At 39.1% G+C, this 17,115-nt stretch overlaps 1 protein-coding gene across 2 annotated transcripts in view; it reads left to right on the top strand.

Annotated features, from left to right (window-relative positions):
* The first annotated feature begins 923 nt into the window (after positions 1–923).
* NBEAL1 (neurobeachin like 1) overlaps positions 924–17,115 on the top strand; it is an 83,929-nt gene continuing 67,737 nt past the window's right edge. Inside the window, exon 1 of one of the 2 annotated variants that reach the window (XM_084265714.1) lies at positions 924–983. In XM_084265714.1, the coding sequence (XP_084121840.1) occupies positions 933–983 (51 nt within the window). In that variant the 5' untranslated portion in view covers positions 924–932. The remainder of the gene's footprint in view (positions 984–17,115) is intronic. The other variant, XM_084265713.1, reaches the window with a different exon arrangement.

Genomic DNA, 17,115 nt, shown 5'->3' with positions numbered 1-17,115 from the left:
GGCCTGGGGCGTGTGCCGGAATGCGGGCGGGGCGGGCGATGTGGCTCGTCCCACTTCACCGCCCGGTCGCCGCGTCGCGTTGTCTGGCCGCCGCCCGCCGTGCCCCGGGTAGGTTGTGAGGAGCGGCCGTGGCGGTGTGGGGAGAACTGGGGGAGGCCGAGGGGGCGGTAAGTGGCGGCGCGGAGCAGTCGCTTTCGCTTCGTGAGCGCGCGGCGGGGCAGCGCAGCGCAGCGTTTCTCCCGCGGGGGACGGGAAAGGCCGCGGCTGGCGTCTCTGCTTGGGCAGCCGCTAATCTGCGGGAGACGCTGCTGCCGGGGCCCGCCGGGCTCTGGGGCCCGGGAGCGGGGGGAGTAGGGCGGCGGCGGCCGCTGTCACCGCTGGGCCTCCGGCGTGCGGGGTCCGACCCCTGCGGCAGGCGTAGAAGGCGCGTTGCCACCGCTGCCTCTCCCCGCGCCCTCTGGGCTTTGGCGTCCCCTTCCAGCAGCCCTGCTGCCTCGCCCCCGCTGGCTCCCTGCAGAAGAGAGAGGGCACGGCGAAAATACCAGGCAGGCTTCTCCGCCTCAGGGGCGGTAATGTCAGACCTGCCGCCGCGTAACTGCTGAGGTCGTCTGCGGGCTTTGAGTACGGATTTGTTTTTTCCTTCTTGCACCAAGGGCCTGAAGGGTATGTTTTCACTTCCAGAGGCTAAAACCGAAGCCACCCAGCCGAAGAACGGACATGCTTGACACTTGCCTGCAGATGCTCGTGTTGTGCTGCGTTGCTTACCCGAAAAGGAGAGACTGAGACCCTGTTATTTTCATCCTTGGCCTCGCGGGTTATGATATAATAACTGTGATAATAAAGCAGAAACTGCGGAAAGAGCAGCTGGGAGCTGAGCATGGTAGGATCCTGAACAAAAGTAGCTGGTATCGACGAGAAGAGGAAGGGAAGGAATGGCATCCCGAGAGCGGCTGTATGAGCTTTGGATGCTTTACTGCAGTAAGGTAAATACGGGGGAGGGGGGCTGTTTGTACGTCTTTTTCCCCTTTTGTTTGTAAGTCAGGTACCTAAACTGTATCTGTAACACCTTTTTAATGCTTTTTTTTTTTATTTTTACTTCTTAGAAGTTTATAGTCTTGTGTAGCTTCTTAGGCTAATTGCAACTTCATCTCTTATTTCGCTTCTCAGGTTGGGGTTTTCTTGCATGCAAGGTGTGAATTGCAGTGTTCGTGGCTCTGCTTAAGCAGTTGTATCTTTTAGCTATGTGAGCGCATGCATTCACTTTTTGTGGCATTAAGATGTATTCATTTAATTCACTGCTGTCAACTATTTATCTTTATACTTACTGTTTTCTGTGCAGCTGAAACTGTATTAAACTATATTAGTGAAAGCCTTTGCAAAGAGCACACGTAGTAAATTACTGGTGAGTTAATCTTTGCTGCTTATCACCGTACCATCTAAGTATACCATTAATAATAATACACTTCCTTCACCTTTTAGGTGATGTTATTAAAATACTGTCCTGTCTCCATTTGCATTTTACAACGTAAAGCAATTCATATGTGAAAAACACTGCATAATTGTGTGGAGTATGTGCACAAATTGGATTGCAGATTATCTAAATAGATATCTGGAAAAAAACCAAACAGCAGTAAAGGCAGTGGAAGGAGCATAGGAACTTGGTGGCAGTGGCAAGAATAGCTTTCCGTGACCTTATTCTCTTGCTTTATTTTGCTTTGCCTTTTGTCTTTTAACTTTTGAAACCAGTAGGACATTACAGATAGAACAAATGTTCTCTTGTTCTTTCCAGTTCATTTCTAGAGAAGGCCCATCTCAAGAGCATGCAATGTGAGATCTTAAGTGCAGTCTGTCCTAAGAGCACGAGTGCACAAAGCAGTCTTAATTGTAGCTTTTCTAATTTTAATGTGAGTTTGTAACCCTAATGTTCTTTCTACATGTAGTTAAAAATAAAACTAGTGCAAACATTGCAGAATGGTACGACTTCTTACTGTTACTGGCGTGGGTGATCTGTTGGGTTGAAACATGTTTGCAAAGACCTTTGCCTTTTAAACTAATGTAGTAATGCCAATGGCAGTAGGAAATGGACTAGCACTGGAGGAGATGGATGTTTTGCCAGTGAGTTCATCGATGTGAGAAGAACAAAGACACTTGGAACAGACTGCAAGAATCCAGGCTTTCCTCAGCTTTGGGAGACACAGGGCTGCAGATGTGAGCCAAGCTCTGAATTTCTTTCCCCAGCCTTTGTCTCTCTCCTTCCCAGTTCTTTATAAAATTCTTTTGGCTGTCTTATACTTTCCCCTTGCTTTGCCTGAATGTTTCATTCCAATTGTATGCTTTCCATCTCCGCATTATCCACACACTAACAGGAAAGTTTGTGTAAATAAAGGAGTGCTAGTTAAATTGCATGCTTTAGATCACTTAGAGGACATTGAGTTTCTTTATGGGAATGATGTATACATGGTCTAGTCAGGTCTCAGGAGGTGGATGATGGACTATTTAAAAAACCTTCTTGTAAAGTCAGCCTCGGTGACTCTGGCCTTTTTTTTCCTCAAGACCCATATATTAAGGGCATGATGAAGTGGATTTGTATATTGATAAGGACTTGTTCTTAAGTAGGAATCTATCTTTATTTTTTTTTAAATAGCTTATCCTCAAAATTTGAAGGCGACTAGACTGACTCAAGAAAAAGGAGTCTTCACTTGTTCAAAAATTGCTAGACACAAACCTGTTTTTCCATCTCCCTCTCTCCCAACTGGTTCAGGTTAAAATGATACCTGCTTGAGGCAGGCATCCAGCATGTTTCATCTTGGATTCGGTTTGGTGAAGTTAAGTGCAACTGAAGAAGCTAGGTGTTAGGATGTACAGTGTTGTGAAGCCCTAATATGAATTAGGTTGCTCAGTCTTGTATTGGGGAAAAAAAAAAAATCTGTGTGCTGTACTTTGTTCTCCTCTGCACACCTGGCAGGGTGAAGGTGTAGCAATAAGTAATCACCAGTGACAGGATACAGTGGTTTAGGGAGAAGTCTCTTTATATCTGGGATTGCCCAGAGAACTGTAGTATCATATCCTGTATGTTGCACTGTCATGGCTTGATTTTGACTGATGTCCTGGGAAGGAAAGCTAGGTGATTTTCCTGAACTACAAAAACTGCTGGGGAGTTTAATTTGAATAATGTGGGAATTTTTTGCACCCCAAATATGTGGCTTTAGCTTTTGCAGCTGTGTTAGCTAAGAAAACCCAAGTGAAATCCAAGCTCCTTTATTGTGTGGTGCTTCAGATTATTGCTAATAAGTAGTGTTGTTTGTCTTGCCTTTTTTAGATAATTGAGTCCTTCATGATAGTATGTTAAATATAGCATCCTGTGCCACAGCAGCAGGACTTTTTATGGCTTTAAAGTGATGGATAATGCTGTGTTACCACCTTATCTTGGGTCATGACTTTGTGGTCACTTGACACGTCAGTGTCAGGTGTCAGTAGCAGCAATTACTTTTGTGCAAAATAATATCTATTTTCGTTGCCTCTTGTGCAGTTTAGCATTTGGAGGTCTGGGTGGACAGCAACATCTAATTAGGATTTCTGCAGGAGCAGTGTTTGGATGACACTATGTATGCAGTGGTTTCTTTCCCGCCCCTTTATTTTAAGATTGAGTGATTTTTAGTTGGTATTCAGTTGTTTTTCATCTGACAATTTCTAGTTTAAGGTTGGGGTTTGGTTTTAGGGGTTTTTTTTATTGTTCTGTTCCCCTAAAAGCTATTATGTATGGTAATAGCTACAGAGCTGCAGATTACCATCTGCTGTTTGATGCTCAGTGGAAGCAGTAGCCACATGTGGTTTATAGCTCTTCTGATATTGCATGGAAGCAGTTTAAAAATTCATTAAATTTAGTGAAGTTTAGATTTGAGTCACTGGGGTTGTATCACAACATTGTATTGTTAATAGTCTGAGCTGTTCCTGCCTTGAGTTTTCTGTTGGTGGGTTTTTTCTTTTTCCAGAGTGATGATGTCAAACTTTCTGCAAAGAGAGCTTTCTTAACGGTGCAACTTGCTGGAATGCTTTTTTGATTAATTTTTTCAGTTTCAAATGGCTTTTTCCCCCCTGTTAATTCTCTGTTTATGTACAATGCTATTATTCACTGGAGTAAGCTGCAGTCCTCTCATTCAAGTGTAGGAATCTGGATTTTAAGATAATCAAATTCTGTGGTATAGGTAAATAGTCCTTAGACAGTGTTTGTATCAAGCACATTAATTGTCATTTCAAAGCCTTTTATAACCTACACAAGAGCATGGCACACTTGTATCTGCTGCATGTGCACTTACATCTGGAAACACTTTACTAACATAGTGCACAGCAGGTGAGGAGCTCTGTTAGGTCAACTGTTGTAGTCTGGGAGAAGGACCCGCTTTCATGTCTGCCTGTGAGCCTTTCATTCTAATGTCACTCAGGTAGTATCTTTAATAATATTGCTACTATGCATTAGTTGATTAACCTTTTCTAAGATGTTAATTATGTTTCAGAAAACAAAACTGATTCATGTTTTATAATCCTTTGAAGTAACTGTGTACTACAGATTCATGTTAAAGTGATTCAACTTCTGTCTTACCTGTATGATTTTAACTGTGTATTTCGTCTCCTCCTGTTGTTCTGATAGGTTTTTCAGACTCTTAGACGTAAAGCCTCTTAGAATTTCTGATATTTTTTTGTTTCACTCAGTTTTATATGGAAAAAGGTTTTTCTCATCTAAAAAAAAACCCAACAGGCCACCATAAAACCAACCGAAAACCCACTTTTTTTCGGGAGGGGTTTCGAAGGTGTAAATACAGGGCACTTAGCTGCCATGTGCACCTCAGAAAATCTTCAGTTTTCATTATATTGTAATACTTCTGAGCTTTTTCTTATACTCTTGTCTTCAGTAAAACCCTCATTTCATTTAAACATTGTGTTATCTTGTAGGTGATCCAATAGTTTGAAGGGAAAGCTCTGAGTCTGTTCTTCAGCCAGCTTCTATCCTGTGCTTCATCTTTCAGAGAGGGCACATTCAATCTTCGTGTCATTAATACAGAAAGGACTCTGTGTGTTAGCAGTTGTAGTGCTAATCCTAACATTCTGGTCTTTACTAAAGCAGACAGCAGAGATAATCACATCCCTTGCCATGTTAGGAGCAGCAGACTTGTATATAAACTGTCATCTTAAATGCACTTTCTTAGTTGTGCTGTATTTCTCATTTGCTTTTACAAAATCTGATTGTATCGAAATATGTTGTTTTCTCTCTGGCACAGTGAGGGATATCTATATATTATAAGTGTCTTGTTTAATATGGTAGCATTGAAAGAGATGTGGTACTTTCTTACAGTTTTCTAGTATTAGATCAAAAGCTGGACAGGAAAAAAAAATTAAACCATGACTATATGCATTATGCTAAAAATGTCTTGAAGTGGTTAAAGTCCTGTTACTTTGAGTTATTTTTTCCTAATTTGGGGTCCTTATAGGCTGCCTTACAAGAATCAGAAGACGTGAATCAGAAAATAAGTAATCTCGGGGGAAATCATGATTTCTCTGTTAGTCAGGAACAGACCACCAAGTGCTACGAACTGTGTTATGCTAACTGTGCTGTAATTACATGGCTGCTTCTACTACTGGGAGACCATTGCAATGCAAATAGTTAGAGGCTAAAACTTTAATATACAAACATGTGCATTTAATTGTCTTGAGTTAAACTCACATTTGCATTGTGAGGACTAAACAAGTAATTTAAATTAATGTGTCCTCTGTGCTGTGAGAACAGTCTGTGAAAGAGTCATTTCCATTAATTCTCTGTTCCAATGTGAGAATAAATTTATGTGCCTTTGGGTCATTTCAAGGATATGCTCCTTGTGGGTAGTTCTGGTAGGATCAGCCATCTTGTGTTGGGCCAAAATTAACATAAAAAGAAGGTGCTTTTGATAGCCAAACCCAGTTGGCTTGGAGCAAGAACATGCTAGTTTTTTTAGTGTGTGCTGTTATGGTCTTGCTAAGCTGACCTACTGTCTGTAAATTCACAAAAGGGGCCTTGCTGTATTGCCAGCATCCCTTCACTACTGTTTTATAAAGTATTGCCTCCCAGACAATATTTTGTAGTTCAATTCAGTCCCTCAGTCACCTGTATCAAAAGATTGTGGCGTTTAATGCGAGCTCCAGCAAATGACAGCAAATTTGTACCTTCTGGGAGAGCATTATGAAATTACAAGGAATGATTCATAAGTTTGTAGTAAATAATGTAAGGTTTTGCTTCTAAGGGTTGTTTCTTTAACCTCTGTCCCTGTATGGGATTGGAGAATATTTGTAAATAAGGCTTTATCCATAAATAAGTTTACTTTTAGACATGACTTTGTAGGGCTGCGTAAAGAAATATGGTTGAACCGAATTGTTCACCTAAATGATGATGTAGTTGTATTTCTTAAAGAAAAGTGGCTTTTGCAAAATCATGGTTGGTTGTGGTGAGACACATGTAATTCAACAAGAATATGGTCTCTGACAGTAAACAGTAAGCCCAGTGTGAAATACTGACCTTTGCATCCCAAATATGATCTCATCCTGACCCTAGCTTGCATTTCTCTTCCTCCTTGTGCAGTTGCTCATTTGTCAGTGATTCATATCACATCACTATATATCGCCTTTGTTACATTAGATAATGAAGTATTCTCTTACAGCTAGATGAATGCTTGAGCAAACCAAATATTCAGTAAAAGTGGTTTTTCATAAGTCACTGTCCTGTAAATTCATGCTTTTGCAAAAGCTAGTGAGTGAAACTTTATTGGACAATCGCTATGTAAAACATCTTTTCTGAATATTGTTTTAAAGAAATCTCTGAATTCTGAGTGAGTGTAACTTGAAAAGAGCATGTCACAAGTCGCTTGTGGCCATGTGTTGGCAAAAATGTTCTATCTTTGAGATGCTGAACTAAGAATGGATGTAGATGAACAAGAACAGTTGGTCTTCAGTTCTGCATTTACTGTCTGCTATTTAAAGAGATGTCTCATAGTCCAAGAACTAACATAATTCTAATATTTATAAATATAGATCTTTTCATATAAATAACCGATGTCTACGTATGAGACATCGGTCTCTTAACTTACAGTAGACATTACCTTCTTTAATTGTAGACCAGGACAACCTTGTACCGTTGGCTATTTGCGCACAAAATAGGGACTCTTACAGAGAATGCTGTCTTGAGGTTGAAGTGAGACAGCAGATAAATTGAACAGAAAGAGATGGGTGAAAAGTACAATATTTAGCAAGCGAAGGAGAAATTGTTTTTGTTTCTTATTTTATAATGTATTTGCCAATACATATATGTAGCAGCTATTTTCAGGTAAAGACATGTCAGATTTGTCTCTGCTTTTGCTGTAAGATTCAGGGTTTTACTGGTGTTCAGCACAAGGTCCTGTCTCCCCAGGTTTGTGGATTAGTGCTTTACAGAATTAATGAGAAACATCCACTTTTGAACATGCCAACAAATGTATTTCAGATCAGGCTTTCACTGAAAAGAAAGACTCAAGTGTCTCTTAAATGGAAGGTTTGTCACAAGGCTAGAAACCTTGGCTTCTGGCTCTGTGTGTTGGTGTACTAATGTAAAAGTGAATTTAGCAAACATTGGGTTCTTGTGTGGCGTTTGAGTTACGGCACTCTCAACTTCACATCCAGTGACAGCATTTGTCCTGATAAAAGAATATTGCAAAACCAGCTCAAACATGCTGTATGTTTGGGCCATGATACAGACATGGGAGAGAGGCTTGCCAGCTGCCCCCGAACAGCATTGTACCTTAATGCCTGAATCCAAATGTTATCAACAGATAGTGTTAAAATATTTACAGGCTTCTGAAACGTTAAACAGCTGCCATAGAAGAGCTGCTTTAATTACTGAACTATGTAAGAAGGAAAAACTAACCAAAACATGCACATGTCTCAACAGTACAGATAAGCTGCTTGGCACGTTGGGTTTTTTAATAAATCTGTTTGGATAATTTTTCCAATTTATCTTTTAGTAAATGGGAGGCTGCAGTAGAAGGAGATGGAAAATAAAACAAGAAACACCAAGAAATGAAAACTCAGTTTGGTTATTGTTACCATAAATGCTGGTTTACGTTTCACATCTCACTAAGGCTCCTCCGTGCACCTGATATTTCATCTAAACATTAGCTGTTAGATTTCTGTGCTGATCAAATATTTGTGTGTGGCGATGCCTTGTCTGACATTGAAAGCATTTATGATGGTCATTTTGTCTGACGTATGATTGAGGATTGCATGTAGCTATAGTAAGCAATAAGAATAAGTGTCATTAAATAGCTGTTTGTTTGATCATTGACTAATACTACTAAGAAACTGCAGCTGTCTAAAATTAGGAATTAGATTTAACCGTAAGAATGGCTAATTATACTAGTATCTTAAAGCAGAGCATGTTTTAAAACAATAAGGATGTGTAACAGGTTAAATTCCAAAGGCTGTAAAGGCTGTCAAATGCTTTATCGAAAGGATATGAGTGAGACATAAACAAAACTTTGAAATAAATTAATGGTTAAATACTACTTTTACATAGCACAGAGAGTATAAAAACAAAGCAGGTGTTAAACTTGTGCTTACCTAATAGCTACCGATTTAACACAGCAAATACACTTATATTTAAATAACCAGACTTAGTAATTCTGACTTGTACACTGAAGTTTTGGGCGAGCTGGGAGTGGATAGGGAAGAAGACAAGTCTTTGAGGGCATATTCCTGAAGTCGGAATGAGAACAGTGAATTAGTTTGCTTTAATTATTAATTTAGAGAGAATTGGTACTGTTTTTATTGTCAATTACAATTCACCAGAATCTGCCAAAGAACACGTTTCAGTACCCCATAAGGCAGTTAAAAAGTAATAAGGAAGTGATGGCAGAGATTGGAAAGGTAGCACTTGCCCTGGAAATTTAGCAGTAATGCTTGAAAGGTATACAAAGTGAAAATGAAGCAGTTTGACTTCTTTAAGATAGCAAGATTATTCTTTTAATAGTAGTAATAATTTTAGAAAAACTTTGTACCATCATATGGTTTATTGCCAGCTTTTACTTGGAATGTGGAAGGAGAATTTAGGAACTGGACAAATGTTCTAAAAGTTACTGAAATTTATTATTCAAAAAGCATAATGCAAAAGAGTTATTGCTTGGCTTCTGAGGAAGAGTGACCAGAAATGTTAACCAACAATATATGTGGGACATCAGCCCAGAGTTTCTAGTGATGTAATTCAATGTTTTGTAGGAAGTGGTCATGGTAGATGCAGGATGTTTGGAAGTCACCTCACCAACTCTGCCAATAAGTGTTTTCCTAATGCATTTATTTGTATCAAACTTGGTATTCATTCACCTATGCTTTTGCTGAATTTGGGACTGAAGCTTCATGGAAACTGTAGGCTAAATGGTTTAGCATGTTCTGAGAAGTAAGGAGGGAAAGGTTTTATTTGATGTGCCTAAATTATTTTTTAAAATACAATTTTGGTTAAATCTGTGGTGTTTGTATGCTTTAAAGAGCAAACTTGGATTTTGGGAGAGAAAACACTGATGAAAAGGATTGTCTTTTAGCATTTATTGTGTATAATAATTTAAAAGACGAAAAAAAAAGTACAGTTGGCTCAGGTGCAACTGCATATGGTTCAGTTTCACTAGATCCATCCCACGGGTGGCATCACTCATGCCAGTTCCAAGCTACAGGGCTATATTTGTCTTGTTATTCAAAACCAACAGCAAACAAAAAAAGCAAGAAAAAGAAAAATAGAGGCTTTTCTTCCATTTTAGTAAGAAAACTCTTCCATTCTGTTTTTCCGGTTTTACTGGGGATCTGTGGTAGAAAGGAAATTGAATAACATCTCTCAGATAATTGTCTTTTTTATTTAGCCTAAGGTTAAGTAAATTTAATAATGATTGACAGCTTTAGGTTTATTTTGATCTAAATCTCTATGCTAAATGGAATTCTTTAACTTGTCCCAAAATAGTTGTTTGTATTATGATTCACAGTAACTCCTACCCTGCCCCTTGCTTGTGTGAATTCTGGAGGGGAAAAGAAAACAATGTTTATGATTACTTGCCAAGACCCTTCTTCCTGATCAACAGCTGATTCAAAAATCAGCATTGTGATTAAATTTAAAAGTTGTGCTCAAAGGTGATTCCCTTGATAATTAGAATTGATTGAGTGAATTTATAAAGGCAATTTAGCGAGTTTAGAATGGTTTCTCTTGAAGTCTTATTAATTCTAACTGTAGTATTTCTGCTGTAACAAATCTTCATGTTTTATTTTGGCATTTTATAGATTTGAGAGGTTCACAGAAAGCATAAACGCTTTGATGTACTTCAGAATAAGGGCTGTTGGGAGATCTCATGCTGAAAACGTTGCCTTTTGCATCTGCAAACATGATGAGGAAAAAGCTCCCTTAAAACAAACCTTCTAATCCCCCGATGAATAGCTTATCTCAAAAAGCGCTGAGAAATGTTCCACCAGCCTGTGTTATGCAGACTACTTCAATTAGTTTTAAGACTGTTAAACTCACCAGTGATCTAAAGGCGGTGTTGAACGCTCAATTTCCTAACGTTACTTTCTGTAGGTCTAATTCAGCCCTAACACCAAGGGCTTGTTCTTATTTTCAGTGTCCTGCTTGGGGATGGGGGATTAGTTACCATAATGCCAGTGCCAGCGAGATTTTACGGTAGGGCTCCTACGCTGAAATCCACTTTGAAGGTTGACTGACTGCTCGGCACAGTAGTCAACCCAGGCTGGCAGTTCTGTGACTGTTAAATTTAACGACTTCAAACAACTGTCTTGTCAAACAAGTTGGGCTTGTCTGACAGTCGGACTCTGAACTGCCCTGCGGGGAATTTTTGCCTTTAGACCCAGGAATGTGACACTGCAAATAGCCTCGGGTGGATCCAGCTTTTGTTTTTAGCAACTAATACTTCCTGAACGTAGCTCTAAAAAAACTTGGACTGAGCTTTGCCCTTCTAGCTGTGTGTGTCTGCTCGAAGCCTTAGCCGAAATGGAAGTTGTTCATGTATAAATATATGTATTTATATATAAAATATAAATATATGTATTTATATCGGCTTGAAACCTTGGGTAAATGTGGCTGTACCCTGCAGCACTGGCCTTTAAAAGGCTATTGGTGGGAGAAGCACAGTGCCAGTTTTGTGTAAAATGTTTGAAGGCTGAGTAGGCTGTAAGAGTTCGATGGTACCTGGCTTCTTGTGAATTTAAGAAGTGTTATTACTGGTACAAAAAATTCTTGTTGAACTTCTTGCATAGACAAGGACTGGGTTTGAACATTCATTTCGTCAGTCCTCATAAAAAGTAGAGAAGGCTAATATTTCTAGATAATTCAGTGTATTGAAGACAAGAGCAGGTCCCCCCCTTAGTGTAGATTTTGGGTTTAGTATCCTTTCACTTCGTTGCCATGAAGATTATCATTTCTGTCAGAAAGACATTAGACTGGAGCTTCTCATTGCTGTTGGCTTTGGTGTTAATTAGATGCTAATGTTGGTGGTAGCATGGAGAGCTTGTCTCCCAGTTCTGCTAAATCTAAGGATGGCCTGCCTTGAGTTTTTTTTTTTTATATATATATATACACACACACACTTTAACTACTAAAATGTTAACTTCATCAGAAACGTGCTATCTGCTTGTCAGTATTTAGCCACAGCATTGCTATGCATACTGTAGACTGATTTTATTGAACAACTTTTTATCTTTTTAGCGTTTTACTGTGTTGGTAAAGGAAAAAAGTCCGCTTTTTTTCTGGATGTTTTGTGGTGAGGGTTTCTTGTGTGTGTGTATGGCTTTTGGAATATATGTGCTTACTACTCATTTTTAGGTACCTGTTAGAAACATCATACTGCTCAAGCCTAGAAATCTTTGTTTTTAAAATATAAAGATCTATGACAATTATTAATGTGTCAAGAGGATCTTAGGAAAATGGAGAATGGAGGCCTAAAGGGCAGTGTGTTGTTTTGCTTGGTTGGTTCTTTCTTTGTAGGCTTTTTATTGTGTAGTTTTCTTGGTTTTGTTTTTTTTAAAAAGTTAACCAGAAGTATTTAAGGAGGGGAAGGAACAAGGAAGTATTTTTACTTTGAGTGCTCTGAACTACATCTGATTTAATAGGCCTAAAAAATTTCTTCATTAGTGCAGGTGAATGGCTGTTTCTTTAGCAGCTTCACCAGCCTTCCTTTCAGTGTGTTGAGCTTGGAAGCCTGAGCTTAGGGTCTACAGACTTCTGGCTATCACTGTGAAGAGAAATGCCTAACTTAGATTGGATTGTAGCTTCTTGGAATTTCAAGCCACAGATAATTTATCTTCTGGAAGTTTTAAGGTGTGCAGTTTCTATATATGAGTTATGAAAGTCAGATATGGAAATGTCCTGCACAACAGCTAGGCAAGTTTCACAGGTAAATAAATTAAATGCTTAGGCTTGTGACTTAGATAGCTGCAAGGTTTTGAAAATCAACGTTTTCTTACCTTCTTGTGACTGGGAAGTTGTAGCTGGTTAAAGTGTTTTTAACACCACATACAGCTTCTTTCTGCCTTTATTGCTATTGTACAAATAAAAAATTTCCTTCTGCATTTCTTGGTGATCTCTTAGGGCATATCTGCAGGGTGTGCATAGCGGGGCTGGGGAAGAGAACCAACCTAAAAACGGTTTATCACAGTTTGCCCTTCTAGTGTGTTATCCAAACACACATTGCTTTGTGAGCTGTGCTTTGAAAGCATGGTACAGCTGCAAGTAGCACCACAGAAAACAATGTGGAGCAGTTGTCTGACATGCAGCCTCCAGCTACCTGTCTGCAGAATGGCAACAAAGGGGTAGTTACGAAAGTAGAGACTAAGATAACATACTCCACTTTTACTTTACACACACTGCTTTTACTGGTAATAAGGCTTCTGAATATTTGAGACGCTTTATTATTGTCTAAGTTACACTGCCTTGTTCGGATGACTGCAGGTGTAATGGAGTAGCTGACGATTTGTTATCAATCAGTTTGAGCTGGGGTTCAAGTTCATTGATGTGTTGCTCTTGGTAGCAACACACATCTGAAGTATTGCTGGACACATGGGATGCAGCTTTCTGCCACGTGGTAACACATATTTGTCAGATTGCAACATGTACTGGCTTGGAAAGTTGATCTGGCACTGAAGAACACAAGTGTACTCATTTTAAAATTAGGTCAATTTGTGTTCTCCTGTTAATGTGGTTTACCACTTCTGTCATGAGAGAATAGAGGATAGTTGGAAAAGGTTGGTGGGAAGACAATAAATTCTAAAATCCACTGAAGTTAAATTTCAAATTGAATGTCAGCAGATGACCTAAAAAAACCCCAATTTAAGTTCAAGGTGAAGAGGCTGGGTAGGATAACTGCCGTGTACATGGTGCACAGGAAGAAGCTGTTGCTAGTGTCTTTTTATTACAAAATTAGGATATTGTGTAGTTTGCCATGGGTAGCACCAACAGTTGTAAGTTTCCTTTCTTAAAACTGCTTCAGTACAGTGTTGATTTCTTGCATTTGTTATCAGGTGACTGACTGGTGTGTGAGGTCTGGGCTGATTTCTGCTAATAAATTAAAAGGAAAACCTGGGCCAGATTCAGAGTTTGAAAGCTGGTTTTAACTTCTGTTTCTAATGTATTTGAAATAACTTGCATATTTTAATTTTTAGCAAAGCAGTAGAACATTTCTTCACTTTTTCCTGGATTATTGTCCTTATAGTTTGTAACTCTTCATTTCTGGAAAGGTGGCATTCTTTGGTTGTGTGGTTTTTAAGAGAGGTTTATTTCTTACATGTTTCTTATGTTGCTAAGTTATCTTGTTTACTTTTTTCCCCTTGATTTTTTTTTTGTTTGGTTGGGTTTTTTTTTCTTCCCCAAGTGGTGTTGAATGAGTGCTATTGCCTGGAACAAAATCTCTAGATTTGACTTGGAATGAGTCAACTGTTGTATAAGCTGTTTTCTACTGGCACATGCCAGTAGTGCTAGCTGGTATTTCGATACGAAAGCTGATTATTTTAATAATTTGGAATAACATATAATTGGCTGACGGGATTGAGGTAGAACAGAGTTGGGTTAAATAGTGTGTGGCAGGTAACGCTCACGCGGTGCTGCAGCTCTTGATTTTTACCAGAATTAGGAGGAGTTGCGGTGGCAAAGTGAGCTGAGCAGGATGTGAGCTACAGGGAAGCAAAAACTTTTGGTCCTTTATAACATCTGTGGTATACTGTTGTCACCTACATAATCACCTTTTCTCACATGCTTTGTCTGCCAGGGTTCTCTCTTACCAATAGCCTTTTTAAGGCATTATAGCCTAGGGATAAGGAGGTTTAATTTACTCCTAAATCTGAAACTGAATTATTGTAATTAAAAAGGAGAAAGCAGACATTTTATCTGATTTTGCCTCTTGTCCTCCCTTTTCTCGCATCCATAACCTTTTGTTAAAGCAATTTTAAGTCCTCTGATATTGATGACATTTTCACAGCTTTCTTGATAATACATGACCAAGAAAACATGAGTTTTCTTACAAAAGTTTACTGTCAACAACTAGTTACGAGCCTCAACTGTGTCAACAAATTACTTTAACTTTGGAGTATGAATGTTATCAATTTAGTAATTTGGATGATTGAATGAAGAACTTGCTCCTGCCAAGAAAGCAAGCCATTTGTTCAAGTGGGGGAAAAAGTCGAATAGTTTCTGCACGTGCATGGGTATCATCACTAGAGGCACAGACACCTGCATGTGGCAAAGTTTCTGTTGGTAACTTTGTAATGGGTGCTATAGCTTGTAGCCTGAGCTATATTGTAATTGCTGTAATTGTATCCCAGTTTTCCTCATCTTTGTGAAATAGTTTGCATCTGGCTAAAATAACTTGCTGGGAATTACCAGAAAGTTAAAGCTTTAAATCTGTGAACGCTTTAAAAAAGCTGTAATGTCTGAAGACAGCATCTTCTGCTGCTTCCAACTCTTTTAGGATATTACCATGCTTTTCTTCTTGTCCATCTCTTGGTTTGTTTTTTCAAGATGTTTGATCGCTGCATCTGAGAAATGTGTACTCTATACTCACCTGGCCAAGCTAATCTGTTAACCCCTGTTTAAACCAGTAGTTTTGAAACCTTGAATTTATTCTTCACAGTTTCTGAATTCTGTATGTTTCAGTTTTGCCTTGAGGACAGTTAATAGGTATGTCTGAGAACTGGTAGTTCAGTGTATGTTAAAGGAGGAGAAGGCTGCACACACAGGACTACTTTGACAAATTTTTAAGAGAAAAAGAGAGAGAGTGATGACTTAAAGCAAACCATTGATAGGGGAATAAAAGCAGAGATGAGAAGAAATACTATGGAGGAGGGAGAAACTAAGAATTAAGTAGAAGGGGAAATAAGACGATTAGGGAAGATGACGAAAATGCAGTAAAGGCAGCAGAAGCAAATAATCAGACCCTCTAGCTGAGGGTTTTATTTGGTATTTCTTGTCACAGCATCTGAAGACATTTAATCTATAGTTAATAGTGATAGTGAAGTAAACTCTGGGTGTTTCTGACACTTGGTAGATTTAGAGGGGTCTTTCAGGGTATGGAGAAGGGTAAAGTCTAGCATGAGTGGGGGATCCCCATGCTTTATAACACCTGTACTTGGTGTGGAAAGATACTCTGAGAGGAGTTTTGCAGCATTTCAGATTCTGGATTTTAATTTTTATTTTATTACTTTCTTTGTTTTTAATTGTGTTACGGTTTTTCTCTCTGGGAGGCTCTTTTATATGTAGCTGTTTTGCACTGACTGGACCCTGTGCGTCTTGGCAACTCTTTCTTTTATATTGACATTGCCCTGGAATACTGTGTGTGTTAGAGTTATTCACAGCTTCGTCCTTGATCTTAGTGCTGCAGGGAAATAATCTGTTACTTGGGAACATCTGTGGTAATATCAAGGAAACAAGCAGGAAGGAGGAGATACAGAAAAGAGAAAAGAGAAGGGTGAACAAAAAAAAGTCTAAAACTTTTGCAAAATTTTATATGTTGTGGAATATATTTAAAATTGTTTCTAAATCTATAATACTTTAGGCAAATATTTTAAATCTATGTTGAAAATTATAACATAGAATATGGGACTGCATAGATGTGTATTACTGGACGTGACTGTGCAGTCCTTGTGGAGGAATATGTTAGCTGTGGCCTGGCAGCTTGCTTTTGAAAAATAAGCAGAAAGTGAGAGTATCACACATGACATATTTTGACAAGAATTTTCCAGTGGGGGTTTGTGGTGGTCTAGTATCTGTTCTCTCTGCTCGCACAGAACCCAGCCCTGAGGAACAAACATACTCTTTATGAACAGTCTGTCTGCTCTTCCAAGAACAAGTAGGAAGCCTAAATTTAAATCCCTATCTCTTTTTATAGTTATCTAGTATAGATGTCACATGGAAGTACCCTTTTTTCCCCATCTGTAAGCCACGCTAGGCTTTCTGATGGGAAACTGTGAAAGGGGCAGAAGAAACTATTAGAGGTTGTTCAGGTTCATTAGACAGTATAGTGGCAGCAACCAGTGCCTCAGGCTTCTGAGGTTGCATTGGTAATGACATTGCATCTTCAGTCAAAAGACAGTTAACTAGTCACACTACAGTAAAGCTGAGTTTTATAGTGTTTTATCTAAAACTGAACTTGTTTTCCTTGATAATACCAGGTGTGGTACTCCCACACCGTAGCTATCCAGTTACAAAGTGGATTCAGTGGAATTTTCTGAAACAATAAGGGGGGGAAAAAAATGTTGAAAACTCCTTAGCATCCTTCTCCAGCTCCTCAGGGTAGGTCTTTTTTCTAAGCAAGTTCATATTACAAGGTGGCTCCTTCAGACCATATTCTTAATGTCACTTGTATTTCTTCTGTGTTGGAACATCCTGTTGTACTTTTCTCATAGTGGCCTGGGGTAAATGACAAACACAGGTGGTTTTGGAAATACAAATCTTGGACATGATTGCAAGTTTAAGACTACCAAATGTGAAGATTACCTGTCTGTTTGTCTTGGGCTTGCCCAGGTATGACCCTAAATGTGACAACATTGTAACAATGTGGCATAAAAGAAGCCTCCTTATTACAA

This window comes from Gallinula chloropus (genome assembly GCF_964237585.1).
Source record: "Gallinula chloropus genome assembly, chromosome: 5".
Taxonomy (NCBI): domain Eukaryota; kingdom Metazoa; phylum Chordata; class Aves; order Gruiformes; family Rallidae; genus Gallinula; species Gallinula chloropus.
The sequence above is the reverse complement of the archived record's forward strand: the minus strand, read 5'-3'. Positions and strand labels throughout refer to the sequence as shown.